Source organism: Chrysemys picta, chromosome 2, assembly GCF_011386835.1.
Source record: "Chrysemys picta bellii isolate R12L10 chromosome 2, ASM1138683v2, whole genome shotgun sequence".
In the NCBI taxonomy this organism is placed as follows: Eukaryota; Metazoa; Chordata; order Testudines; family Emydidae; genus Chrysemys; species Chrysemys picta.
In genome coordinates, this window is record NC_088792.1 from 67,614,201 (window position 1) to 67,641,188 (window position 26,988).

At 40.6% G+C, this 26,988-nt stretch overlaps 1 protein-coding gene across 5 annotated transcripts in view; it reads right to left on the bottom strand.

The window, feature by feature from the left end:
• Window positions 1-26,988, bottom strand: part of CPVL (carboxypeptidase vitellogenic like) — a 90,287-nt gene that overhangs the window by 43,697 nt on the left and 19,602 nt on the right. For all 5 annotated transcript variants that reach the window (XM_005297004.4, XM_065583417.1, XM_005297003.3 and 2 more), the window contains 6 exons: window positions 23,821-24,026; window positions 21,205-21,323; window positions 16,126-16,240; window positions 11,699-11,757; window positions 10,999-11,075; window positions 8,615-8,681 (listed from right to left, as the gene is read on the bottom strand). In XM_005297004.4, the coding sequence (XP_005297061.1) occupies window positions 8,615-8,681; window positions 10,999-11,075; window positions 11,699-11,757; window positions 16,126-16,240; window positions 21,205-21,323; window positions 23,821-24,010 (627 nt within the window). In that variant the 5' untranslated portion in view covers window positions 24,011-24,026. The remainder of the gene's footprint in view (window positions 1-8,614; window positions 8,682-10,998; window positions 11,076-11,698; window positions 11,758-16,125; window positions 16,241-21,204; window positions 21,324-23,820; window positions 24,027-26,988) is intronic.

Below are 26,988 nucleotides of genomic sequence, written 5' to 3' on the forward strand. Positions count from 1 at the left end.
GGCACAGCTATATCAATCAGGGGTGAGATTTTTTTTAAAAACCAATATAGCTCTGCCAGTAAAAGCTTTAGGGTAGAGGTAGTTACACTAGTGTATCACAGTACATATGCCAGTTCAATGAAATGGCATAAGCTATACTGGTGTAAGCATTTTCATATCAATATAATTACAACCATACCACAGGATTTTCCTGGTATAACTTTACCAGCGTAGTGCAGACAAGGTCACAGATTTGCACTATTTACTGAGAGTGACATCTCACTTGGTGCCACAAGCAGGCGGTGTTTGGGAGACCTACTTTCTCTTTCAAGAAGAAACCAAGGACAAGGATTCCAGCAGAACCATTGGTCATACTCAAGCCCCATCAAGGGAGAGCTGAGCTGCTAGCACAGTAGAGTTCATAGCATGCACAATCATACTGTGAAACTCTGCACAATCTACTGTGAGGGGCATCTCATTTTGGAGAGTCACAAATGGCTTATCTTGTAGGTGGAGCTTGGAAGAATTCCACAATTCTTTTCCTCCCAATTTGACCCCTGGATTCATCTGACAGGGAAGCATTGCCAATAGGCTCAATCATAATTAGATTAAAATAGACACGAATCATAGAGCAACTGTGAAATCTGTCTCTATCATAAACTTTAATTCCAAGTAGGGACTCCGTGACAATACCTTTAGTATATATGTTTAATAATAATTCCTGGTACTCTAACCACTCTTTCCCCTTCCCTCTCCCAGACCTTCCATCAAAAGCATCTAGATGTTCAGAATAGTGTGAGGACTCTAAATCATGTTAGATTCATCTCTCGGTTTAAATAATAATTAGCATCATCAGCTGCAAAAAAAAAAATAGCCTTTTGCCTTCAGCTTGCTAAGACCTCAGCCCTTCCTCTCAGACAAGAATCTGATCACAAATTGGGGCTGACACTGGAAGCAATGCAAAAGCGGTAGCCTTCCCCTTCAGGCAAACATATCACCCATTGGTTTCAATCTATTCTGTCTCTCAAAGCCTGATCGCCAAAGCCCATCACCAACTATGGTAGATCAGCTATTCTATCTTCATCCATGACCTGGCAAGGCTCCTCCGTGACAACACAACTGACAACGCAATGGACTAAGTATGCAAGGTTCAAAGAAGGTATTTTCTCTGTTGAAGGAGTTTGGTTGTGGAACAAGCATTTAGAGGCAAGGCTAAACTGGAATCTGGCCACCATTAAGGCATGCTTTATGGCCTTCTTTTGGAAGAAGCTTTTCAACTATAGCAAGATTGTATGGGTACATTTAATGCCATAATGCTAGGGAAGGGGAAGAACAGAAGAGCCCATGAAGTACAAGCAAAAATTTAAATTCCATCCTACCTTCAGAGGAAGGAAGAGACAGAATGTCTCTCAAATCTAGGAATGTATTAGTCGGAAGTTTACTTATTCATATAAGCCTAACACTGCAAGTTCCTATACCACAGTTTCAGGTAGATTATAAAATATGGACTATTTCGTATCACAGTGGTACAGTGGTAACATATTTGTATAGTGCCAGAAGGGTGTACAATGCTCTTCAGGCAAATGAGACAAGGTCCCTGATCCGGCAAGACTGATGTCTAATTTATGCTAACCCAATGAAACTGACAGCACATGAATAATGGGGGTAGGCAAGTGGACTGACAGAGTATCTTCGTTTTTCCACAGAGAGCAGACTGCACCTTTTACTTTATAAAAAACACTTGTTTAAGTGTCCTCGGTGTCTTAGGCTGTATTTATTCACCTATTCCTATGAAAACTGGAAAACAAACCGCCCTGAAGCACAAAGAATAATAAAACTAGCCTTCCTGAGGATAGTGACAGGCACGGTCTCACCCACACTATCCTGTAATTTTTTTTTAACATAAACTTCTGCAGATTTATTATGCCCCTGCCAATTGTTATTAGCAAAGAAATGGCTTTCCCAGCTAAGAAGTCAAGCTGGAATCTGCCTCTTCAGAGACAAAGTAGTTGCAGATAACAAAACTATCATGAAAACTATGTCCTTTGAGCAGAATTACACATGAATTAGCAGTTACTATTGCTAGAAGATTTACTCTGCCACAGTTCTTAGATATAGTTAGTTACCATGCTGTCTATTTATATTTTACTAGACAAAAGAGCTATCTCTAAATATTACCTACCTACATAATGGACAGCCCGTGGGCCATAACTTGAATTACACCAATGCAAATCCTTGCATGGACACAAATCTGCTTAAATCTGGTTAGATCACTTTAGCTTGCCCCCGTAACAAGGGCAAGCTTAACTAAATTGGCTTAAATATAATACTTGTAGTCAAAGAGGTTCAACTTTATGTGTAGGCCAAGGGTGAAATCTTGGCTCTATTCAACTAAATGGGAGTTTTGCCATTGACTTCAGACAAGCCAGGATTTCACCTCAGACCTTTAAGACCAGACAGACAGTGAGGAAAATGGGTGGGGGGAGCAGGGAGAGAGAGATGTAATTAAAAATAGAGAAACTTTAGACAGAGAAATTTATAACTTTACAGTTTTATAATCTGAAAAGCCACATTGTCAACAAAGTTTGGGCCCAGCCTATTTGGCATGAAATGTCACTCAAATTCTTCAATTAAATGTTAAATGAAGCAGACATAATAGCTACCATATTGCTTCTTCTAGAAGGACCATTAAAATACATTGTGCTTGTTTATTGAAAAGCCAGATGGCCTGTGCTCCTCCTGCTGGCTGAATAGTGAATGGCTCCCAGAGCTATAATCTATATACCAGGGATTCTCAACTTTTTTCTTTCTGAGACCCTCCCCCCCCCCCCCCAACATGCTGCAACAACTGTTTTTCTGTATATAAAACCCAGGGCTGGTTTGAGAGGGTAGCAAGCTGGGCAATTGCCTGGGACCCAATTGCTCAGGCTTCGGCTGCAGCTCCGGGGGTTTCAGCCCCACGCGTTGGGGCTTTGGCTTTCTGCCCTGGGCGCCAGCGAGTCTAACGCTGGCCCTGCTTGGGGCCCCCCCAAAACCTGCTCATGGCTCCCCAGGGGGCCCCGGACCCCTGGTTGATAACCACTGCTATAGACCATATAGCCTGCCAACACACTTGTATGTGCAAACAGATTTGTGCCCCCAAAAAGAACCTTGGGAAAAAAATACAGTTCAGAGAAGAGTAAAAAACAAACAAGCCAATGTACTGTCTGGTTTAGGCCCCCACATATTATTTACTACTGTATTACAGCAGCATTTACAGGGCCCAACTGAGATCAAGACCACTACCCCATTTACATACAGTCCCTCCCCTGAAGAGCATGCAATCTAAACAAACAAAAAAATATTGTTTAAGTGTTTTCCCCATAGAGAATCTCTCTAAACTTATGTTGCCAACAGATTTGTTTGAAATATCCCCTTTTCAATATAGCTCGTGTGTGAATGACTGCATGTTCACAAGCACATGGCTTGCAAAAACCCTAAAAGCACTCTCTGCTCTGTGCATGCCTAAACAGACAAGAGAAGGAACAAGCAGAGAGCTCCTCACCCATCTGACTGTGGTTCATTTGAAGGTTGATTTGTTATAGCACAAGACTAAGTTTGGTTTTCTGTATTCCTTTTTCCCCCACACTAATGAAAATAGCTTTCCATGACCCTTTTTAACTTTTATCCCATTATTCCTATACCTCTTAAGCTCATGCCTTTCTTTTACTTTTTTTTTTTAAAAGCAAGACTAATTGAAGCGTGATATGTTTATTTTCTCTTATGAAGTTACTGTAAAAAGGGCAACGCCAGCACTTTTACAGTTTATTTTCACTAAAGGTTCTGCGGCCTGCAATGCACAGGAGGTCAAACTAGATGATCACGATGGTCCCTTCTGACCTTAACATCTATGAGTCTATGAGAATATGGGAATTTTAGAAGTTATTGGCAATTTTTTACAAGTAGATTCAAGTATTATATTTTAAAAATAAAATTGAAAGTTTCCCTTAAATGCCAAAAAACATTACAGCAACCAGCAACTAACTTATCCTAAAGCATGACTGTTCCAAGCAAAATTAGTGTCAGCTCTTAGCTTTTTTCTATAATGCCAATGACTATAAAGTAGTCCAGTAACTCATACTGTAGGTACACTCCACCATTCATTTAGTACCATTTTCAAAAGAGCTATAACTTGAAAATTATATGAGCAAAAACTGAAGTATTCATGTAAGTTGCACTTCCGTGAAGTTTTAGGCATCCAGATACTCAATTTGCATGTGCAAAAATGTAAGCATGAAAAACTGCTCATACAAGAATTTGATAGCTCAGACTGTCTCGTTTTGAAAATCTGACCCAAAGATGACACTTTTTATGACCTTTTATGACCAGGCTGATGACCTTTTTATGTCCCACCACACACTTTGCCACTTTGTTTTACCTATTTCATATCTAATACACAGGGACAATAATCCACAAGAAAAACAGAATTTTGTCCTTTTGAATTTAAAGTGGACCTTGGTACAGAATTTTAAAATCAGATCCTAGCAATAGTTAACAAAACTTTGGCAAGCACAACCACATTTAATACAACACAGCAATCTGTCATAGGCTCGTGTGTAGAGACAGCTTTCTGATTCTATTTAATTTAAAAGTCAAGTCCTTAAGTGGCTGAATAAAGACTTAAACAGCTTTCAGAAATGATTCAGAGTCTGTAAGTAGTTTGAAACACTATTCTCCTTACATGATGCCTCAAGCTTTATGATTAAAGAGAATCAAGGCCAAGGCCAATCAGAAGGAACAGAGGAACAGTACAATATTAAAGTTCACTGAGTGCTTGTTGATAAAGGTGCCAGAGTAACAGCATTGAAGACAGTCCACATATAAAATACAGGCAGCGGTGGCACTGAATCTCTCATTCCTCACCTAGGAACCTCAAAGGTAATAGATGATTGCTTGTATTAGATGTATACTCAGCTTTTGGAATATGGATCCAGGTGGTCAACAGGAATGCAAAATAAGGTAGTTCATTTTGCAATGTTAGACTAATAGGAACTGGACTTCAGCCACTTACTCATTTCACAAAAGCCAGTCAAGAGCCATTAAGTGTGTAACCAGATTTCTTGCTGAAGGAAATAGCCACTGTTAGGGACCAGGGTCAAAAATTTTATCTTTAGCCACCCAAGTTCAGATACCTAGAGCCATATTTGAACATAATCGAAAACTACAATCAAATATAGCCCACACAGAGCCTCCTTAGTCAGGGAAGGGAGAGGAGCAGAAGACTCAGCCTACAGAATTTCCCCATGCAGACCTAATTTACCAGGGAGGTGCTGAAATGGCATGGGGTGTTGGTTCTGTCCAAGCAAAGTAATTGCAAATACCTAGCAGATGATCACAAACCATGACACCACAACACTATCTTTGTACATCATCATTAGTAATAGTGATTTTATTTAAATATGACATCTACAATGCCCAGCAGTGTCTGTACCAGAAAAGAGAGCAACAGAAAAATAATAGGAGTTACGAACTCAGAAAAGGTCACCAGATACAGAGGCATATCTGATCTCCCTTCCCAACCAGAGTGCCAGTTAGTTCACAGATGGTTACCTGCAAGAGGGGGATCTACGCCCCACTTCTTTCTGTATTCTGGAAATGTCTTGTGCCAATAGGCCTCTGAGGTTTAATTGTGATCTCCAGAAGCACAAGCAGCTTGGACAGAAGATGATGAGGCTGCACTTGGAATCTCAATGGTCTCTAAGACTACATACGGTCCTTGCACAAAATATCTACAACCAAGCCAAAAGATTTTACCTGCCTTCAGCAACAGACATTATGAAGAACCATGCACATGAATTCTTTAGGATATCAGACATTCAAGACTACCTCTTTGCTCCTCATCCTGATTAGTATCTACACTCACATACCATCCTTCTGTCACATCAGATCTCTCTGCCTGCCAACCTAATAGTGGAGGGTATAGGAATTTCAGCCTGGGAGAGTCCCACATTACTAGTAGTCTATTCTCTTCCTACTTTTAAGTGACAACTCAATGTTTTCTAAGGTATTTATTAATTTGACCTCACATGGCCCATGATGGGGGTATCTAATTCCCATCCAGAGAAAAGACCAGGTGCTTGCTATGAGCGTAGGGATTTGCAGAGTAAAGAGGCTAAGCCAGTTTGTGTTCCTATCAACATACCACACAAAGACGTGCTAAAGAGTTGGGCCTGGATTCTGGCAGCAAGAATTGGGAAGGCTCTGTTGGGAAACAGCTGGAGCTAAACTCACTAAAGTAAGGAGGAAAGGGTGATAGAGTTGGTTCTCTTCCATTCTGCAACCAGGATAAGATGAACTAGGCTTTTGCCTTTCTTATACTTTTATCTCCATTTTGGCTAAGAGACTCCTGCTTTATTGGTGTTTGAGCCTTGAGGCAGGACATACGCATCTTTTCGTTTTTATAAGTAAAAATATATAAAGAGTTTAGACCCTTTCCAGCTGCATGTTGCAGCCCCAAGCACTCCTACCCTTTTTCTTAGAGCAAACCACTCCCCTCCAACAATTTCAGTCATTTTGAATTGTATGCAGGTGATTTTTTGATGTGCAGCAGGCTTTCATGTATTTCACATTTTCAACTATACTGTACAGTGCTTCTGAGAATCTTCGCCATGGAGAGGAAGTGATTCACAAGCACATTTAAAAATAATGATTCCTGCAGATTAATTAAATGCAGATTGAACTCTTTTTAAGTAAGTTTTGTTTTTGAGCCCTGTGTTATCAGACACTTCTCTCTTTAGTGACATTAAAGCCAGCTGATGCTCTTGAAAAGTTGTTGTAGAGGAAAAGACTAGGAAGACAGACACATTTATTCATTCCTAGTCATTAAACTTAGAGGCATGCACTAATTAAAGTTCTGGTACATGTATCTTTATGGGTCATATATCAAATGAACAAACGTTTTTGAAAAAAAAAAAGCTACAAACTTTTTAGTTTAATAGATAAAAATAGTTAACCCCAAAGAAAAAAAAATTCTACACACACTCTTTCTTAGAAGTTGAACTAGCCATAGACAGATTTTATTTTCTTGACCTATTTCTTAAGTTTTAGGCTGTTATAAAAATTAATAATAATAAATAAGGTTTGTTTAACATAGCTCAAGGGCAAATAAACTTCGACACAGCGAGTGCTGCACTGGCAACTCATCAGGTGTCATGCCTGATCTGTAGAGTTCATGCCATCAAATAAACACACAATATTGGTTTGTACTTGCATCTTTGTTAACAGACTGACAGAAATGCCTGTTTGAGTTCCACGGCAATAAAACCTGCAGTTGATCAGTTTTTGCCTGATTTTGAAGTTACAGGACAAAGAAAGCCAGAGGCCATATTTGGTCCTCTGACTGCACTTTGAACAACTCAGCTGGCACATAATGGTGCCAGATTGAAGTGCATAGGGACACAGAATAGGACTTCATTCTACACAGCAATCTGATGAAATAAGATTTTACTATTTACTTCTACTGGGCACTGCAGAGCCCAGACATCGAGGGGAGAGTGATTTCATGCTCAAGCTTTCTGGCTAATGCATCTGAATTGTTAGCGACATACCAATTACTTTTCTGTTGGTTATGCACAAACCAAAGAAAGCAAGCAGGGCTTTTAGCTCCCTTGTGGAGTATGCAGGGCTGAACGTTATGGAAGCCATATTTTTATTTGTGGACTGAGTAAGTCTATTATGAAGTCCTTTAGGGAAATTAAACATGGACCCCTCCCATGTCATTTTCAATGTTGTTTTTTCTGCATTTTAAAATTGTACATTAGATTGTCAAAAAGCATCATCTGAAAATAAAGTTCACTAGATGCTTCCATTCAAGACTGAAACTTGTCTCAATGGAGCAATTAAAAATTCCTGCTGCAAAAATGGGAAACTACTGTTACGAAACTGACGGTGTTGCCAAAGTTTGCCATTAATTTTTCATGGAGTTAACGCAAAAATATGTCCTAGGAAAGCGCTGCAGTCAGAAAGATCAGATCCTTGCAGGACCCTAATCTTACTAGTATAAATCCAGTGCGTATGGAAACAATAAACCAAAGCTTTTCCATCCAAAAGTTATCTACAGTATGTTTTGGGAAATTGGCTGATGACCTGTTTCCATATACTTCCAAGAAAAAGATCACATTAACAGACTGCTTTTCAGAACAGTGTCTGGAAAGGGATATATAAAATTAAGAAAAGGATATACGTGACTACTGTTCCCTGGATATACATAAAGGAGAGATATACATCTTTTTAAAGTTACTAGTTGATCATCCTGAAGCAGTAAGGACAGAAAGTGAAGAGTGTACATGTAAGAGTGAAATATGCCAGTAAAAAACAGATATTGGTATACCTAAAGAATTACAGTATATTTCAAATAGCTTATAGTCTGCTAAGAAAGACTACAAGCTTTACATGAGAAAGAGTGATTGCTTCACTTCACTCCTCTCCTGAGAACAGTCAATGTTTTCATTTTTTCCCCCCTGCATCATTCTGCTCACTGGCCTCTAAGTACTCTGCTGTCAGAGTAAGGGCAATGAAGATTTATTCTTCATGCTCACAATTTATTATAAAATAAGACAGTTTTCTTGAAAATAAAATAAATGTTATCTCAACTCACTTCTCCTGTAACATAGAAGTCATTTTTCTGATAGTCTGGAAATAGCTGGAAAAACTGGATGAGTGCACTGAAATATAAATATAAGTATAAATCAGGATTACATGGAAATTAATCTCACCCCAATTAGCAACATATTTTAAGTAAATTTACTCCAAATACACAGCAGAATCCCATATGGAGTTGTATAGGACATGTCCGTTAGGATTAATACTCTCTCCATGAGAAAACTCGTATCACTGGGGTCTATGGTTTTTTTGTTTTGTTTTTAGACCTACTCTTCCTTTAATGAGCATGTCAAATATATAGTTCTGGACTGAGTAATCTTCTGCACCAGTGTATACAGATTTTCTGGAAAATGCAGCAGATTTAGAGATCACAGGTCATAGCATTTTTAAATTGACCCTTAGAGAATAAAAGTTTTTGAAACACCATGATATTTAGAAATTCCTGAATCACTTGAGAGAAGTTTGCATAATGTCCACCCACGCATTAAAATTTAACTAACTTTTGTTTTCTTACTTCAATCTCAGTGGAACTACATTTTGACAGTTTCAACTGGTGAAGCTATAAACCATACTGTCGAAGGAAACAAAGCTGTCCTTTGAAAGAAGGCAGAAAGAGGAAACTGCAACTGCCTTTGACTTATGACCAAGCTAAGAAGGGTGCTGCTTCTCTCTGAAGCGGTGCCGCAGAATAACCTACAGACACCACTGTGATCATAACTGGACACTCAACACTTTCAAGGTACAAGGGTCCATTACTAAGATTATAAGAGTGAGTCAAGTTGCTAACACAGTAGGCAACTACCAGCAAACAAACAAAAACAAAAAAAAGAGAGGGTTGAGGTTTCACAGGCCGCTAAAAAATTGACCACTACTGCTCAATTTCCTGTAACTAGACCCAAATTTCTGATGAAGATTTTAGACTTTCCTTCCTTTCCCTCGCCTCTGAATTGCAGGAAAGGGGGTGGGATGCATGAAAAATGTGAAACCTATAAAAGGACAGCTGAAATCAGTTTTCTGCACTACCCTTTGATTAGCTGTTCCTCAGCTTGGAAAGCCTGAAGCTAAAAGAACTAAAAAACAGCTATAAACAATGGACGCTTTGAATTAGCTTCTCTTTATACATGTCATGCAAAAGGAGATGGGTCTCAAGCCTGCAGTAAATAGCCACATAGAAGGTCAGCTGAAATTTGTAACAAAGTCCTAGAGAAAAAGCTAACAACAAAAAGCAGTTCCAAAACTTATGAAATTACTTTTTGAATTCCATATTAAAGCCAAGATGCCTGCCAGTTAAACAAGTAAAATATTTACTATGGGAGTAACACAAACTAAAAGGTAAGTCCGTTTGAACATTTATTGCTTCAGAGGAAAAGAGCTAAGGCTCCATCATGCCAGGTGCTAAGCACTCTGGCCCAACTCAGCAGAACACTTCAGCCTGGAACAGCAAAGCGTGTGCTTAAGTGCTTAGCACCCAATAGGATCATATTCTAATGCTTTGGAATACAGATAGACATGCATCCCCCAACAGATTTTGTGGTAAACCAAATATTCCTAATACAAGGTATTCAGTGTAGCCTTCTGCCCTTCTAAAGATTCTGTTCTGCAAAAGGACCAGTGGAAGAGGAGCATTAAATTTTTAGTCTATAAAAACAAACAAACAAAAACTTCTCAGCAATAGGCCCTTCTCAACGGGGCAGGCCACCCATTTTGCATAAATTATTAAGATTGTCAAGCCCTGTTCCAGCATTGACATTTGGAAACCAGCAATTTGAAGGGAGGCCACTTTAAAGAGCATGAGCAGAAATCAAGGAAACATTTAACCAAAAGTGGCTATAGAAAGTATAGGGAGCAAAGGAATGGAGCAAGACATGAAGAATAAATAAAGCTCAAGAAACTCTGTTATGGCCCCTATTTCCTGCATCCAGGCATTACAAGGATCAGGACAAGATACAGAAGCATACTCAGGCTGGCAATTTTTCCTCTTCTTTTTGAGTCCCCATCCCTCTCCCTCTGCTAATTTCTCCTTAAGTGCTTGGTTTTTTATTTTATTTTGTTAAACATACTGGTTACTGAAACAAATAAATGTGAGCACTTAAAGTTCATTCCTGCCCAGAGAGGAATGCAGCAATATTCCCAGTATGTGCTCAAATTGGGAATATTTCTAGAACTAGAATGAACTGTAAGTGTATCCACTACATATGAGCCTAATGTCATGCAAAAATTCCTTGAAATAAAAAGGAAGAAAACAATTCTTTTCTGTAAATGCTAATCAAAATGGGTTTAGAAGCTGGCCAGAAGATATCAGCAGTGCTAGCTTTGGGGAAATAAAGATAAACAGAAATGAACACAAAGAAAGAAATGGAGTAAGGTGACACAATTTACCTGTATAAATCTCTTCCTACATCATCTTGGTTTACTGCATATCCAGTATCATCAGTAAAACTAAAGCCAGTCCCAACCTGATAATGAAATGAAAAATCATTGGATTTGAGAACAAAATTGCTTCTAGCTCCTTAACACTTTTTTTTGCCATGTGGCAAAATAAGTTTTAACCTAATTTACAGTTTTTTAATTGAGAGAAACCATATGCTTGACAGAATCTTATTAGGGCATTTAAAAGGTAAGAAACTTTATTTTTGCACTCAAGATAGACTACATTCTCTGCTCTGTTTTCTGAGGTGGTGATCTCACCAAAGGGTGAAAAATAAAACCAAACTTTCATCTTGGCAAGTAAGAGAAGAGTGGAATATATCCTTGATACTTTTATAAAAAACAAAATTGCTTTTAAGTACACATTGTTAGTAATTTGTAAATCATAGTCTATACTACACCCCATCACACTGTAGAATGAAGAGAGTCTTCCAGTAGCACACAAAGTGATGCGACTAGCATTTGTCACATGTAGTTCTGTCTTTCTTCTTCTACATGTCTAAAGAATTGATTACCACAAAAAAGGTTTAAAAATGGACCTTGAAAGCAGAATTATCAAGGCAACATTTTAGAAATACTGTATACATATTTAACTTTACAATATAAAATAGACAATACACCTACCACACACACTTGCATATTTTGTACTTACTGGATTGTCAATGTAAAGCATGGAAAATTTAGATGTCCAAGGAAACTTCCGTTTATACACTATTAATAGAAAAGGCGTTGCTGTCAGTCATAAAAACATAAGTTATATAATCAAGGAGTTATGCTATGAAAAGGACTAGTAAATAGCAATACAAAGTTCTCACCATTCATCTCCATCCTAGATAAAGATAAACATGTTCCTATAACTCATTTCAATGGCACAGGTTGGAAACAGCCATAATACTGGATATTAATATGTCTGTGAAAAAAATAAACAAGCTACTGTATTTTGCCAGTATATTCTATATTATAGATGGGGCTGGTAGCACCACCTATTATTAAGGTTGCCTGACACTTCCCCATTATAAGTCCATGTTTTCAGTTGCTTATAACTTTGCCAGAATAACCATTCTGGCTGAAATTTTCATGCCCTGTGTTTGCCTGGGGCTGATGACAGAAAAGATCGATTCAAAAACACTCAGTCTAAAGTTTCAGACAAAACTGAATCAGTTGTTTCCAAGAATGAGGCTAGGAAAAAATACATGGTTTTGTCCATGTTAAAGAATAGGTTATCCGAATTTTTTGACTAGCTCTAGCACCCGCATTTGGAATGGGAACTTGAAATTTGGCAGGAAGTGGTGAGTGTGTCAGGGATGTGCCTTTTGTAATCTCTGTGAAAATTTTCCTTTTAAAAAAAAACAACACACACAACGCAACTCACACATGCTCAGTAGATTTGAGCAGCTAAGACATGCTCAAAGCTCTCACAGCTCCTAGAGCTGACCAGATTGCACATGCACTACCCCCACAGAGCAACTGAGCATGCTCCCGGACAGGGATACAGGGGTGAAGCTGGACTTTCACTTTAGCGGCTGCTCTGGACCAGGCACTGGAACTGAGAGCATGGAGCCTGTCTCTCCTGTGTTCTTGGTGACCTCCCTGCTGGTACCCAAGCAGCAAGGAGGAGGCTCAGTCCGATCTGAATTTGGAGACGGCAAAAACCAAACCAGGAGAAGGGAAAGACATAGACTGGGAAAAGGAGTCTGGTAAGAGTGGGACTGGAGAGGGAGAGAGAAACTGAGGGCCAAGCAGTCTGGGACTGGGAGATGGGGGGCAAAGGAGGAGGAATCTGGGAGCCAGTTGCCTTAAGGGGAAGAGACAGATCTTACAAGGAGCTGGAGTGTGGCAGGGAGAACTAGGATGGGCTTGGCAAAGAGCAGGGCCGGCTCTAGGTTTTTTGCCGCCCCAAGCAAAAACAAAAAACCTCCAGGAGCGCAACTGCAGAAACAAAACAAAAAAACAAAAAAAAGGTGTCTGGAATGCCACCCCTGAAATTGTGCTGCCCCAAGCACGTGCTTGGTTTGCTGGTGCCTAGAGCCGGAAGAGGGACAGGAAGACTTGTCCAAGGAGCTGGGAATGGGGAGACGGACATTGGATGAGGATCCCAGGGAAGGAGACTACGGGCATGTCTACAGTACTAGGTTAGATTAGTTTAGTTAGTAACTACTGCAGTGGCTGATTTCCACACTACCCTCCTTCTGTTGGTGGTGTGAGTCCACACCAGGAGCACTTCCACCGACTGAAGAAGGGCAGTGTGTGGGGCTGAGAGCCAGGGCTTCTCGGCTCTGCACTGCTCCCTGCCAGGAGCCCAGATGCCCCCCTGGGCTCCCCGCTCCCAGCTGGGAGCGGGGGGGGAGGGGGGAAGCCGTCTGGGCTTCTAAGCTCCTTGAGCAGGGAGCATATAGGCAGCAGCCCGGCTGGAAGTGGGGAGCCAGGGGGCAGCTGGGCTCTAGCTGCCCAGCTTTCTTGTCAATTGGAGCCATGAAACTAACAAGATAGCCAACAGCTGATGTAAGTAACTCAGTGTCTACACAGACAAGCCCTGGCCCTAACTACACTGACATAAGCGCTACACCTCTCGTGGAGCTGGAGTTATTATGTCAGTGTAATATGGCACTTACACTGGCGGGACAAGGCTGTAGTGTGTACACTGACATAATTAGGCTGATGTCAGTTGTTTTACATTGACCTAACCGTGTAGCATAGACCAGGCCTACAATGTGGATAATACCACCCCCTCACATAGGTGCTGGAACTAGGTTGCTGGGGGTGCTGCAGCACCCCCTGGCTCAAAGTGGTTTCCATCATATATAGTGTTTACAGTTTGGTTCAATGGCTCTCATCACCACCGCTGTACAAATTGTTCCAACGCCCCTGCCCCCTCATCTCACAGGGGTGTTGCAAAGATAGATTAATTAATGTCTGGAAAGCTTCAGTTACTATACTGATAAGCATTATAGAAAAGCCCATGAAGAAATTAATAATTCTGTTTTCAGAGCAAGGTTTAATAGGGTGCTATATATCTGGCACAGGGCCACACATGGACCGATAAGAATAAAACACAATTTTGAATAACTGCTCATTAAGTGAACACTCTCCATCATGTGCACTGAATAAAGCAGAGGTCCTGGGGTGAGGAACACATGATCATGTAATTAAAGACAGTACCATAGTGCATAAGCACAAAGGGCCCTAAATAAGGTTGCAGAGGCCTCCTTAGTTCCAGCATTTCCTAACTTTTGAGTGTTTGACTTTGTAACCTTAATAATGTTATTTTAACGTAGTTTTTGTGGATAATTTCAAATTGAGTATAGATATGCTGTGGGGTTTAGGATAATGTAGGAACAAGAAACTGTAGAACTTTCATAAGGTGGTTGTTCATTATGAGCTACATTGACTCACAGAACAGATTGTGGGACTGCTGACTTGAGAAGCACTCAAGCCACACAAGTGATGTGAGCCTTTACATAAATACACTAGTTTAACCTGGCCAAAATTTGGCTAGCCTTTTTCACCTCTAAACTACTATAGTTTAATGCCAACTGGAAATCCAGCTTTATAGCACAGCAGTATCCAAATATGACCAGTGTTTCCCATTGGGGGGCCAGCTACAAGGAAGTCAACCCACTAAGTGGGTATCCTTTTACAGGTTTTAAAACACCAAAGTTCATACTATATAAATTATCTTTACATTTACGTAAAGTTGAGTATTTTTCTTAGAATAATTTTCTCTTTTTTTTTGCTCAGAATACAAGTTACTTTTCCAATTTCATATTCCTAATACGAAGTTCTTATACATTCCATACACAATATAGCATTAAAATGGACTGAGGAATGAAAAGTAGTATGAAAAGTAATGTTCCATTAATGATGGGGGTGAAAGAGAGTTAAGTGCTCAAACATCAGAAAAGGCCAAATATTAACGTTGTGGGGTAAAAACACATCACTCTGCCATGCTGCAAATCGCCTGTATTTCAAAGCCTAGAATAGTAGGACATTCCAATTTTTAAGTAGTTAAAGTAACCCAATTTTTTTTTAAACAGTTTCATATGCTTCTGCCCATGTGGGAGAATCAAGGAAGTACTGCAAGAAGGGATGTTCTTAATCCAATCAAATCATGTTACAAGTCTGAATCTCACTAGATCAATCAGATTTCCAAAGCATACAGGTCTTCTGCATTTTCTGTCCCTGATCCAGCAAAATACACACTTAGCTCCATTGGTTTCAACAGGACCATGCACATGTGTTGCTTGATCAGGGCCTATGTGAACCAGCGTTTTTGAGATTTAACCATTTTCTACCCTCATCCTTCCAAAGAAAGACAATTGCATACACTTCCATTACTTTTGTATGTTCAGGAGTTAAGCTCAGTGCAACTCTTCGCGTATCATGCTGAAATCTAAGCCCTTTCCTTTAAAAAAAAATTAGTTCAGTTCTACTTCCCCTCTTTTCACAAAATAATGGTCATTTTCATGCTGAATGAAAAGAGAAGGCTTATTTTGGTAGCAAGATGACCAGAAAGTCACACATTTTAAAAAATATATATTCTTAATGTTTCTTAAATCTTTAGTTAGCTTCCTGTGTTGAAATAAAATACATACCAAAATATGTACAAAACAAATAGTATCAGAAGATAAACCAAATAGTTTTCAAATTGCCTCAAAAGGACAAATTAAAAATTGCTCCAGGTCACACATGCACAGCAATAAGAATACAGAAAAAATAAAATAATTCCATGCCTATAAGTATGTTAAAACTCTTCACTGCAAGGCATAAAGCGAAGGCTATGTCTACACTATAGAGCCTATGCTGGCATAGATATGCTGGCAAAGCCCCCTAGCGTAGACACAGTATACACCAACAGAAGTAGTTTATTCTACCTGTGTTGGAACACCACCTCCCCAAATGATGTTAGTTATGCTGACAGAACACTGGGGGTTTTGTTAGCATATCTTTGTCAGTCAGGGTTGTAGTTTTTTCACACCCTTGACCAGATAGCTATACCGATTTAAGTTTTAAGCGTAGACCAAGCCTAAGTAATGGGGGAAAAAAAGACTTCAGAATTCACAGAACCCAAGCAATGCTTACATGTGAGATTCTTGTCAACAACATATGGGCCATGTTCAACAAAAAGCCCAAACATTGATGTTCCTCCTGGTCCACCTTGGAGCCAAAGAAGGACCGGGGCATCCTCTGGCTGCACCTGTTTAAAGAAGAGACAAAAGAAATAGACGCCATTATACTATGGGCTGATCTACACTACCGCTTGAGTCAATGTAACTTAGTGCTCTCCCATCAGCATTCATCTTCACCAGACACACCGCATTGGTACAGTTGCACCTATGCAGTGCAGTAATGTAGACTTGTCCTATGTGAAAAGAAATACACATTATTTGTTAGCCTTTTAGAATCTTTAAGGATCTGTCTACACTGCAGCTGGGAAGATGCGATTCCCCATGCATGTAGACAGACTCGCACTAGCTCAGCTCATGCTAGCAAACGGAGAATAGAGTAGTGTGGTTGTAATAGCACTGGTGGCATCTTGGGCTAGCCACCTGAGCTCAAATCCAAGGTGTTGGGCAAGCATGACTCAGGTGGCTAGTGCAAGCCACCATCAATGTCACAATGTCCACACTACTATTTTTAGCAGGCTAGCTACAGCGAGGCTAGCACGAGTCTGTCTACCCGGGCTGGGAATCATACCTCCTAGTTGCAATATTGGCATACCCTGAGTATCTTACAAATCTCTCTGTATGCATGATTTGTCTATGGGGGGTGCTTGCCCCAAAAATAGCTACTGCTAGGGAGAGCTAAACAATCTCTCCCAACAGTCAATGGGCAAGCTTCAGAAATGGTGAAGAGGAAGAGGCAGGTTTCAAAGTCTCCCATTCCAGAAGTAAAGAATGATTGGGACTTATGTTGGGAGCAGATGGAAAAAACAGAGACTTGATAAGTAGCCAGGATATAGTGGGTTGCAGAAAAACATAGAGTTGTGGGAGAGAGAATTGAGAGTAGTTATGATTATTTACGATTTGCACTGCAATCCTATTTAGTGGCTCTATTCATGAATCAGGGCCCCATTGTACAAACACAACAAAAAGTCAGTCCCTGCCTCAAAGGGCTTAAAATCCAAGTATAAGACAACAGATCAAGCCAAGAGGAGTAACAGATAACAATAAGAAAAGAGTAGTCAGTGGTATGGCACAGAGCAGCAGGTGATGGGAACTGAAAAATGCTCATTGTTAGTTTCACTTAACTGTTCCTAGCTGATTTCATTTTATTCACACTAGCAGAATATTTACTGCAGGAAAATGTTTAAGCTTTTTTCAATAGAGTTTTAATTTTTTTTTCTTTTACGCAAAATCTTTCAAAACAGAAGCCATCATGAGGTCTCACTCCCCCTTCTGTGTTTTTGAATGGTTTACAGCAGACCATCTCAATTTAATAGGAATAGGATTTCTGAAAACGTTTTCTTGATCTCACCAGAACTCCAGCATTAAGAACAAATTTTTCAAAAGTGCCTAAATCCCATTTTCAAAAGTGACTTAAACCTAGGAGCCTAAGTCCCGTTGACTTCAAAAGTGCCTCTTTGGAAAATGGGACCTAGGGCAAAAAATATTCCAAGGTGCCTAAGTCTACCATTTCTTTATTAAGAAGGCCAGTAGAACCTAGAAACACACTATGAAATGCCAAATACATTAATATCTTTTAATAAAGTGTCTTCTACCAACAGAAAAAACATCATTTAAGGACAGCTACTGATGATATTAATAAGTGTATATTCAATTGGACTTCTGTGATAGCTGTTCTCTGAATTCTTCTGGTGCCCCCTACAGGCCATTTTTTTAATTTGCTGAAAGCAAAAAAAAAAAAAAAAGTTTAACTATAGTTTTAAAAAAACTACTGAGTACATTTTTCTTTCACTCTGCAGCACTAATTTGCTTCTTTTGTGTAACAGGTACAAAGAACTGTTAACTGGTTTCTCCAGTCTTAAGTAGCAACCCTCTGTGAGAGACTCCTTCTCGAGTCAGTTCTGTATAAATAATGATATCCAAGTAGGAAGATCAGGAATATGGCAGGTTATTTAACAAGAGTATTGAATATAGAAACAGTGGGGCTGTCACAACAGCACCCAGGATTAGTTGATTTAAAGCCATTTTACAAGTTAATATTGTTAGAGCACATCCTTCTTATAAGTTGTCTATTGTTAGTAACAGAGCAAAGTTCTCTTTCCCTAAGACATTCCGAAGTTAACTCATACTAATAAAGGCTTAAAAAACCATGATACAATGGGACTTGTCGGCCTGATGGCCTCAATTTTATCTCCATTTAAGTTCACTGTTCTGAGATTTCATTATTTGTATTGTTTTCTGAAATCCCTCCTGACAGGGGCTTGCTAATGACCCATAAGCCATTTTTCTTGTATTATACAGAACTGTCTTTCTGTAAAATATTTTGAGTACTCATTGATAATTCTTTTCAGAGCTTTTTAATGCCCCATTTTATAGACATCCAGGCCCAATCTTCAGCTGCTGTAAATTGTCTTCATGCCATTGCAGTCAATGGAGCATTTCAAATGTAGATCATCTGAGGATTTGGCCCCTGGTTTGTATAACTGGACAGTGCCTCTAAAATCAGAAAGTTAGTATGGGAAAAGCTGATTTCCCTGAAGACTTTGGGCAAAATCTTAGCCCCACCAAAGACCATGTCAAAACTCCTATTAACTCCAACTGGGTCAGGATTTCACCCAATGGGTATGTTGATTGTGCAACAATATATGCTGGAACTTTCTTTCGCAGAGGTGCAGCCCATTCTATTCCAGAGTCTCTTTGCACCTTCCCCCACATCCTTTTGAAGAATCACATGTCAAAAAAAAAAAAAAAAACAGAAAGCAAAATTTGCCAATTTAAGATTAACTGACTTGCATTAGACCAAATACCCCTCATGTTATCATGCTGATCCAAGAATGAACTTTTTAGCTTTTTTCAGCCACATTCTATATTACCTCTTTAGGAAAGAGGTTTGTTTCTCTTGGTGGTGGTGAGAAGCCTTACAAGACTTGAATGACTGTTTAGTAATTTTGAGAGATAACATTCTTTCCACACTTCACATATTATTACTCCTTCACAGTGGAATACTAGACATTTTAGAGGTGTTGGCATAACTGGCCCATTTAATTGCGTATTAAATACCCAAGAGGTGAATAAAACTGGCAGGTGTTTAAGTCTTAGTGAGGTCCAACAACAGAACAGGGACTATTGGTTGGCACAGAAAGAAATTAACTTAAGTAAAGGGTGGGGAAAGATAAGAGAAAGGGAAATGCCAAAGGAAGAATAGTTCGCTGAAGATTTTGAATTTGGAGATGAAGAGAACAGGTAACACCCTGAAAAGCGAAGTTTATAAATATGTAAGGCAAAGCATTTAGATACCACTTTTCCTAACTTTAGTGAAGTCAACTATTCTATTAATTCTTCCCTCAGTTCCTTCACATCCTCTGTAGCAGAATGTTTTCCTTGTTTCAACAGGACAATCCTCTGATACCTCACCCTCTTAACAATGCTTTCTTGATGACAGGAAAGATCTTAATACACACTACTTGGCACCCCTGTACCTAAGGAGTTTAGCTCTCTAAGTAAGTTTTATTTACGTAAACTCTTGAGACAGAGACCAGATGTCTGATCAACCACCTGAAAAAGTCAAAACAGCTAGATATTATTTTGTGAAGACCCAGCTATATAACACAACAAGGGCAGCTAGAGCAAAACAGCCAAAGTGCACAAGGCCAAACATAGTATGCAAGAGTCAGACTACTCAGTTACATCAACGCATGGAGCCTAGTGATTAGACAAATAAATAGCTATCTAAAATGGAAGATTCTAAGTAGTTGTAGACACTAACTTCTTTTCAACAGCGACAAAAGTGTGGATAAGCAAACTTTCTGAAATCAGTCAAATCCCTACAACTACCACTAACTATCACAGGTCCATGCTCTGAGATACTTAACTAATCTTGGGGCTATCACCTTGCCTTATGTCTCAAAGCCACTTCCGCCTTTAGACAGAGGCATAATTTAAAATGCCATTATACAAGCTGGTACAGCACATCAGTATCCTCTCAGAGAAAAAAAATATAGCGTGATAGAGCTGGGCTAGCTGATTTTAGGGGTTTGGGGTTTGTTTTTTTTTTATTAATGAACTATATATACCTGTTGGAGATTGCACACATCATACATCCTCACAATGGATTTATTTTGCTAACAGTCTGGAAAATATCAGCTCTCTAAGGTTCAATACTATATTTCAATACAGCTTCCCCTACATTCTCTAGTAATTTCAGAATATTAAATGAATCCCCCTGCAATCTAATAGTTAGAGCAATACTGAACGCCAAGATTAGAAAGTTACACTGGTTTTCCCCGTTTTAAAAAAAAAAGTCATCCAAGATTTATTTTTAAGAGAACAAAGTTACGATGACAAGCTTTCTATCCTATACATGATGAAATGGGCATAATTAGAGCTTGGGATAATTCTCAGCTAAGGAACAGATTGACAAAAGTCCAATCTATACAGGAGACATAATAAGGAAGAGGCAGAAGGTTACAAACAAGAAAGCTAGGGAGATCAAGGACAAGGACGAGAATAGCACAGTGTGGGTAAAGATACAAGAAATGAATTAGCAATAACGAAAATGATAACCATTTCATTCTCACTGTTGCCTGTTTCTATCAAAAGTTGCTTAGGAAAACCCCTCTAGACAAAGCTTCCCTACATTACAGCAACTTTACACAAGTTTAATACACACAACCAAACACACACACACACACACACACAAACTGATCTGAGATCAATTTTGGACTTCTCAAATCAGTCTACAGCCATTTCAAGCCAACCTGCAGACACCTAGAATGTTGTGGCTGGGGAAAAGAAGGAGGTAAAGTACAAGCAATCCTTTCAAGAGGAATTTATTGTGTTGTCTGGCTACCATTAAATAGATGTTCACCCTTATTAAATAGATGTTCATGTTTGGCTTGTGTTATGCCTAGCTTTCAAGGTAAAGTACTGCTATTCTGTAGTCAGCTTTCTGTTGTAAATACACTAAGCAATGCCATCAAGTGGGGGCGGGGGGGTTAAATGGCACAGGAGTATTTCATCTTAATAGTACGTTTACCTCAGCAGGGAAGAACCAGAAGAAGAGATTGCTGTTGTGAGTCTTGTTCACTGTGAGATAGCCAGAGTAACTCTTCACATTTACTCCTTGGAGAGGCCCAACCAAACTTAACTGCCTTCCTAGAGAGAGACAAAAAAGATTGAAACAAGCATTAATAAAGAGAGGGGTTGTGATGTTGTGCAGTCTATATGGTTTTATAAAAATAAAAATGAATATAATGTAACTGGGATATGCTTCATGCAAAAGGTCTCTTGTAAGGTATTACAAAGCTCATAATCTACTGAGTGTGATCATCCTATTTGTAGAAATGTGCCACTCTTGTATCTAAAACTAGAAATATAAAACATAACTCTGAGGGCCTATTGTAATTATGTAAAGTGTGGGCCATTAAGGATGGTTTGGAATCTTGATGACTCCCATTGTCTGCAGATGGCTGTATTTACCTGTGTGTATATGTGTGTGCTGGCAAGTGAGTAATGAAGTCTTGCAGTGACATGTGATCATGTCACCTGAACTGGAATCCATCTTTAATCTGGTGCTTTTCCAGTGAGGGGGGGTGGAAACCCAGAGGGACAAAGGGTTCCCGCCATATGCAAAAGATATATAAAGGGGTGGAAGAGAACAAGGAGAGAGAGGAGCCATCATGAAGAATCCCCTAGCTATCACCTGAGCTGCAACAAGAGCTGTACCAGGGGAAAGAATTGTGCCCAGGCCTGGAAGGTGTCCAGTCTGAGAAAAAACTTACTGAAGCATCTCTGAGGGTGAGATTATCTGTATTCAGCTTGATTAGGCATAGATATGCGCATTTTATTTTATTTTGCTTGGTGACTTACTTTGTTCTGTCTGTTACTACTTGGAACCACTTAAATCCTACTGTCTGTATTTAATAAAATCACTTTTCATTTAGTAATTTACTCAGAGTATGTATTAATACCTGGGGGAGCAAACAACTGTGCATATCTCTCTATCAGTGTTATAGAGGGCGAATAATTAATGAGTTTGCCCTGCATAAGCTTTATACAGGGTAAAATGGATTTATTTGGGTTTAGACCCCATTGGGAGTTGGGCATCTGAGTGCTAAAGACAAGCACACTATTGTGAGCTGTTTTCAGGTAAACTTGCAGCTTTGGGACAAGTGATTCAGACCCTGGGTCTGTGTCTGGAGCCAGACGGGAGTGTCTGGCTCAGCAAGACAGGGTGCTGGAGTCCTGAGCTGGCAGGGAAAACAGAAGCAGGGGTAGTCTTTGCACATCGGGTGGCTGCTCCCAAGGGGGTTTCTGTGATCCAACCCATCACAGGGGTATTCAAGATAACATGTCTGTCATTACAAGGAATAAACCCAGGGACATGCAGATCCCTTACTGACCAGAGAAGAAGAGAACAGGGAGGGAACAACCCACTACCCACTCCCCTCCCATAGCAAATACTACCCCACAAGCAGCCATACTTCCTGGAGCCTACCCTTTCTCCATGGGATCTGGAATGGGACTTAATCACTCTGAAGACCTCAGTTGTGAATGAGAGGCAACATCCAAAAGCGCTTCTGGTTCTCAAAATTTTCATAGCCTGAATACAGAAATGCCTCCCTCTTCCTCAGCGTTAAGTATATTAGTGGGATTCTAAGATGCAAAGCTCCAAAACTGAAATTTCCCAAAGACTGGGATGGTTCAGATTCTGTGTGCCATGTCTAGAGATGGGCCTGAACTTAGAATTTACATATATCTCAATTCTACATTTACTACAAACACACCCGTACAGCAGTCAGGGCTCTATCTGAAGGGGAAGAACACTGATCCCCTTACTAAAAAGCAACAAGTAAAACAGATACAAGAAAAGCAATGGAGTTTCTCTCATCAATCAGGCCCTCTCTAGGATGCAACTTTTCTTGTATGAGATGCAACATCTGAACATCAGCTTAGTCAGCTCCTACATCCAAGTCATTTGCCACATTTGTACCAATTTAAGTGAACAATTTTAGAGGTGTTAAAATGAGATTGTGCTTTAACTAGTGAGATTTTACTCATCAAAATTCTTATTCTTCCATCTCTGTACTTCTCAAGCCACTTCCATAGCAGAGGGCTATAGTTAGGCCTCAAGTTTCTAATACCTCAATTCTTTTAAAAGACTATTTTACATTATGTTTAGTAGTATTTTATGTAGCATCACGGCTAACTAAATCTGCACTTGCCAAGTGAACAGTTCATTATGCTGCAAGATCTCCTTATTGTTCAACGTCTACACGGGGATAAAAGCCCCGCAGCACAGCTGCAGCTAACCCAGGTCAGCTGACTTGGGCTCAGGCTGCCAGACTAAAATTTGCTGTGTAGAAACTCAGGCTCAGGCTGTACCCTGAACTCTGGGACCCTCCATCCTCACAGAGCTCAGGTGCCAGCCCAAGCCCAAACAGCTACACAGCAATTTTTCATACCCGGAGCCCGAGTCAGCTGACCTGGGCCAGCCACAGGTTTATTTGTCTTTGTGTAGACATACCCTATAGCTTCCAAGCTTCAGTAATCAACAGCTGTTCCCAGTCATTAGTGCACGTTAGTAAGGTTCTACAGAAAGTTTAGAAAGAGGTAGGTTTTCTAGGCAAGTAACTTGTAAACGTCTTCTTACCTTCCTCAATTCTCCCACTTTCAATATAAGGGGTAAGGAAGAGTGGCTGCCCTGGGTCTCCTCTTGATGGTGTGGAACACCGGATTCTTTTAAACATGTTGCGAAAGACACTCCATTGTTTATGAGCACAACCTAGCTTGAAGGTCAGACTCAGGCTCAGCAAAGTCAGCAGAACAGTCGCCTTCCACATTTTGTCATTTAATCCCCTAGAAAAGAAAGTGTACCACAAGTCAGACACAAAAAGGAATTTGCTGCTGCAATCACTTTGTTTTGCTTAATGGTTTGTCATGTCATATAGTTTTATGCCCATCTTAACACATGTATTAGGAATCCTCTAGGCACCCATTATCTAATATCTAATGCAGAACAAAGCACTTTCACTTCTTTAAGTTGTTCTCACTTCCACAGCAATAAAACAGAAGTATAGAGAGTTGCTGCTGTCTTACAAGCACGAAGCAGACAACTTGCACTACTGAGGGGAAACCGGAAAGCTGTCACAAATATTCTTAAGAGGCGAGATCCGACATCAGTAATATTATTCTTAAACCAGAGAGTGGCCCAAACTACAGAGTACAAGTTTTGCTCTTTAGTATCTTGAACTTTGGAGTTTTTTTCCCTCTGGGATATTGGCTCAGGCCCACACCCACATCAGAGTTAAAAAAGTGATTTTTGCATTTTAAAAACAACCTACGTACAAGTCTTATGTGCAGCGTTCAATATTGTTTCTCCTTTAATGGTTGCAAGTACAAAAACCACAAAAACAAGAAACAAAACACCAACACAGAAAGCAAAATATTTAAATACTTAAGCTCTTTGGTGTAGAGACCATCTTTTTCTTATGTGTGCAAGGTTCCAAGCACAATCCCCGATCTGCACCTACAGGCGCTACTGTGATATAAATTAATCATTCTACTACTTCCTTGTGGTGTTTCTGACATCAGTCATTGGAGGAGAAGGGAGCAATTCATAGGTAAGAGAAAGAGTTTTCAACTGTTATTTTTATAGTGTATTTGTAGTTGTCAAGCCTACATGTTGAGGATTTGGGGATTTTATCTGTACAGCACTGTACCAGGGCACTAGGTCCTGGAAGTGCAGGTGTGGCCCAGCACAGCTGGGGATTCTGAGGGATGTAGTCCATCTGGACTAACTGAAGTGTCCTGGGATCATGTAAGCAAGGCAGACAATAAAAGTCAAGCCCAGTTACCCAGTCTGGAAGAGGGCCTGTGTGAGAAGCAGGGGCTGCTTGAAAGCCTCTCTCTGGGGAACCTTGGAGAAGAGCTGTTACTTCCCTCATGGCAGAGCCCAGGGAAATAGCTGAAGAGAAGCTGGGCCAAGAACTAAATCCCTGTGACAAAAGAGGAAAAAGAGCTGCATGAGCTCACTGAGGGTCCAATAAACAGAGTGCGCTCAAACAGGGCTGGGGCAAGAAGCTGGTAAGCAAGCCAGGGACAGCCTGGAGATCGTGTGAACCCTGGTAGCTGAGCAGTGAACCAGCTGCCTGGAACTCTCGCATTAAGCGATGGGCCCCAGGACTTCGGAGAAAGACTTGAGAAACCCAGCTATGTAAAGGGTGGGGTCCATTTTGAATGGTATTTGAAGACCCAGAAGGAAGATCTTATATGTTACTAAGATTTGTGGCATGCTGTTATATACAAAGGGGAAACTGAGGCAGTGGTACATCTAAAAAGATTAAGCAGAGGCAGCAACCCTCTTACAAGCATGTAGTGTATCTCAGGAGCCCCATTACAACAGGTTACCCTCCCCTTCTCCCCCCAGTATCCCTTGGAATTAAAATCAGTGTTACTTCACAGAGACATCACAGAAGAAACAAAACATAAGGAAGTGCAAACATTTCAGCCCTCTGTCTCTGTTTTACTGAAAAGTTAATATACATGTAAAGATATAAATATTTACACAACCTGTTACATTTAGGGCCCCTTCCACACTGGGGCTGGAGCCATGTTAGAAGCTGCAGTTTAAAATAGCAAGATATACTGTTTCTTTGCACAGGCCCGCTGTAAATATAGACAAGGTTTAAGAGACCAAAGTAAACCAATGATAATTCCAGTTGTGTTCAGAGATCATGCAGCAACAGAACTGCTCTCCAACGTAAAAGAAGTTGGAGCATTTATTTGCCCTAAGCTCTAAATTGATTTTCTTGTATTGCAGATTTATGACAAATGAACCTTTACTGTCACATACATCTCTGCTAAGAACAGAATGACCTCAGAATGTTTCCTCTTACTCTTCTTTCCAGTTTTAGCCCTGGAGAAAATCACGCACAAGAAAACTGATGCTTTTGCTTGGATTTTTGTAGCTGCTTCAATTCAAGTTTTTCTTCACTATTTTAAGTCATTCATTTAAAGACCATGGGGCGGCTCTAGCTTTTTTGCCGCCCCAAGCACGCCAGGCAGGCCGCCTTCGACGGCACGTCTGCGGGAGGCCCCTGGTCCCGTGGATTCGGTGGCATGCCTGTGGGAGGTCCGCCGGTCCCGCGGATTTGGCGTAACTGCCGCCGAATTGCCGCCGAATCCGTGGGACCGGAGGACCTCCCGCAGGCATGCCGCTGCAGGCTGCCTGACTGCCGGCCTCAGAGGGCCTGGCAGGGCACCCCCCGCGGCTTGCCACCCCAGGCACGTGCTTGGAGCGCTGGTGCCTGGAGCTGCCGCTGTAAAGACCGTAATATATTTGTTTTAAGTACATGTACTTCAATGTTCTTGTGACCTTCCTGCAAGGCAGACACCAATAAAAAAGTCCTACTAATCATAACACACAGGAAGTCCTCAGAATTTAAGAACATTTAAGCACACTTCAAATTTTTCCAATGTGAAATAAGTTCATAGATCAGGGTCGGGCAAACTTTTTGGCCTGAGGGCTGCATTGGGTTTCGTAAATTGTATGGAGGGCCGGTTAGGGGAGGGGGTCATGGGCCGGCCCCCATCTCCTATCTGACCCACCCCCCGGATTCCTGCTCCATCCAATCCCCCGCGCCCCGTTCCCTGACAGCCCCTCTGGGACCCCTGCCCCATCCACACACCCCTGCTCCCTGTCCCCAACTGCCCCCGGACCTCTGCTGCCCCATCCAACCTGTCCTCTCATTCCTGACGCCCCCCCAGGTCCCCTGTCCCATCCAACCACCCCTTCTCCCTGTCCCCTGACTGGCCCCGG